The 2,955-nt window shown below is 39.6% G+C and overlaps 1 protein-coding gene across 1 annotated transcript; it reads left to right on the top strand.

Annotated features, from left to right (window-relative positions):
- Positions 1-234: 234 nt before the first annotated feature.
- On the top strand, positions 235-2,723 carry LOC308294846 (uncharacterized protein). Its single transcript, XM_080737730.1, has 9 exons — positions 235-654; positions 841-912; positions 1,159-1,215; positions 1,364-1,434; positions 1,558-1,635; positions 1,749-1,828; positions 1,980-2,066; positions 2,174-2,251; positions 2,483-2,723. Exons 6-9 carry the CDS (start codon positions 1,790-1,792, stop codon positions 2,585-2,587), a joined length of 309 nt encoding a protein of 102 aa, XP_080593856.1. The 5' UTR covers positions 235-654; positions 841-912; positions 1,159-1,215; positions 1,364-1,434; positions 1,558-1,635; positions 1,749-1,789; the 3' UTR covers positions 2,588-2,723.
- Positions 2,724-2,955: the final 232 nt, after the last annotated feature.

Raw genomic sequence — 2,955 nt, 5'->3', positions numbered from 1 at the left:
TCAAATGTTTTTACTTTAAGTACAAATATCAATAATGTAATGTAGAAATACTCTTTTACAAGTAAAAGTCTGGAATTCAAAATGTACTTGATAAAATGGCTAAAGTGTTGGCATCAAAATGTACTTAAAGTGCCAAAAGTAAAAGTACTCTATGCAGAATGTCCCATTTCAAATATTTTGAAAATGGCAGATCTACATGCTCACAATGAGTCGCACTGTGAGCTTGCATTGGAGTAAAAGTACTCCAAAGGCACTCAGCTTGTTGTGTATTAAAGTACAATAATTTTGATCTGTGATATAGAGGAGTACAAGTATTGGAAATTGGAAATAATTCAGCTTGTAGTGGAGTAAAAGTAAAATATTTGGATCTGAGATATAGTGGATTAAAAGTATTGGAAATTGATAATACTCTAGTCAAGTACAAATACCTCAATATTGTACTCAAGTACAGTACTTAAGAAAATGTACTTAATTTCTTTACACCATTGTGTTACCCTTGATTTTAACCCTGTATTCTCCTTTTATTTTCAGTATAACATTTCAGGATGATGTATTCTATGGAGGAGCTGTGTGCTTTGGTTAGCGTCAAGTATGTCAGGGGCAGACATGACGAGGCAGAGACTGTACTAGAGAGCAGTGAAAGCAGCGAAGAAGGTTTGTGGGATAAAAAAAAATAGAAAGAAAAATAGGAATAAGTCAGCTCAGTTTAATGATGTGTGTAGTGATTCTGGCTGTGGTGCAACTTGTGTGATTAATTTGGAAATCAAAGTGTTTTAATCATGAATTACAATAATTAGCTGCTGTATTCAGTGTTCTAATGATAATCTGTATCTTTCCAAGATGCACTTGATTGTGACCAAGTTGATGCTGCCAGTGCTGGGTCAGCTGTTTTGATTCAATCTGGGAGTGAAGGTATGTGGTGTGGTGTGTTATGAATTATAGTGCATAGAAACACATATGTGTGGTTTTGTATTGTACCTGCTGTCCTAGTTACAAATCCCTAAACATGCACTAAGTACCCATTTTGAATTGTTGCTGTACTAGTTTCAAACATAGTATTATTACCTTAACACAAATTGTTAATCAGTATCTGCTGTAGTATCACAATCTTAAAAAGTAGCCATTTCATTAATTTGTGTGACCTTTTTCCCCTTTCAGCAGGAGAAGCAGCAGGAGAAGCAGTTGTGGAGGACTCATCAATTGAGGAGATTGAAGGTTTGTCTTTGTCGCACGCACACACACCCACTGAGAGAGAAGTAAGGTTTGTGGTAAAACAGATTAAGGGCAAAGGATGCAACATCTTGGCAATGTAATTTCTACTTTGCATTCACTGTACATTGTGTTCCTCTTATGTTTTTACCAGAGGGTTTGATTCATCATGGAACCTTAAATTAGAGTTGGATAATCCTGGTGCTGCTGAATCTGGATATGAAGGTAATATTAATAGCTGTATAGAGTCTTTCATACAAAAACATGACGCACACATGTGACACTTTGCATTATTGTCAATGCTGCATGTTTTCTATTTGACATTCAGTCTCTTCTCTTTTTCTGCAGCAGAAGTTGTTGCGCCTCACTCAAATGAGGGAGGCGAAGAAGGAATTGAGGATGACTACTTAAGTGGGGAAGAAGAAGGTTGGTGTAAAACTAACAAGTGCCAGGGAACCGAGGCTATTGGCCAGAGCAAAGCCTGACACTGAATTGCAGGTGTGTTAACATTGCATTCATTTTGTTTCTTTCTTTCCCAGATCCACTCGACCACTAACCCTAACATCTAAACGTGACCAACATGGTGATTCTTCTGGTGCTGCTGAATCTGGATATGAAGGTATTATTATTAATAATCACTGTAATAAACACAAATAGTGACTGCTGAATGTTGCATTTTCATTTTTTTCCTTCAGAATCATACTGTACATGACCAGAAAGCGCCTCACACTTAATGTGAGAACATCTCATATTTCTTTTCTGTTCTTTAGGTGCAGACAGAGTTGAGCCGGACTCAAATGTGGAGGATGAAGATTCTGAAGGAGTTGAGGATGACGACACAAGTGGGGACGAAGAAGGTTTGTGTACAACCAGGCTTAAGTCAGCCAGAGCAAAGAATGCAAAGTCCTAGCAACACTGAATTATGTCAACGTGTGCATTCTGTTTGTTCCTCTTTCTTTCCCAGATCCGCTTGATCGAAACTGGACACCTGAACGTGACCAACATGGTGATTCTCCTGGTGAATCGGAATCTGGAAATGAAGGTGTTGTTGTCATTATTAATATGGACACATTGATGCACATGTGTGTAATGTAGTATCTTGCATGGTGCATGTTTGCTATTTAACTATTTTCCTTCAACTACACATCCATACAGTACACATGTACATACCCACACAGATGTGCACGCAAGGGGCTGCACAGATACACACAGAGAGACTCGCACACTAATGGTCTGAATGACAAATTTTCTCTCTTTTTGTGACACAATATAGGACTTGAGGTGGAAGAAGACTCCTCAGGTGTTGATGCTGGTCTCTGTAGGAAGAGGAGAAATCCAGAGGGCTGGAAGAACAACATCCAGAAGAGGCGTAGAATGATAGGCCAGTCATATCTGGCCTAGGAAGAATAGAGAGTCAGTGTTAAAGGAGGGAAGAAAAATGGGTGTGTCATGTCAGTCTGCAGCCGGCCACAGGTCCAGTAAACTGCACTGCAGAGAAGTGGAAGAGTCGAAGCGAGAAGAGATCTTCAAGTACTTCTGGAAGAAATTAGACTGAGAGAGGAGAGGAAGATTTATGTTGCATCATTGGTAGAGGTGAGCAGTGTAAAGCGACGGAGGACAGGAGCAGAGAAATCCAGGAGGTCGGCATCCATTTTCTGTCACCTTGTCGTAGATGGCAGGAGACTCGGAGTGTGCCAACGCATGTTCCTGTCAACCCTAGGCTTGAAGCAGTGGTCTTTTTTGAAG

The sequence above is a fragment of the Nannobrachium achirus genome, assembly GCF_963921795.1.
Source record: "Nannobrachium achirus genome assembly, chromosome: 11".
NCBI classification, from domain to species: Eukaryota; Metazoa; Chordata; class Actinopteri; order Myctophiformes; family Myctophidae; genus Nannobrachium; species Nannobrachium achirus.
Note: the sequence above shows the minus strand (reverse complement) of the source record. Positions and strands in the feature narration are given on the sequence as shown.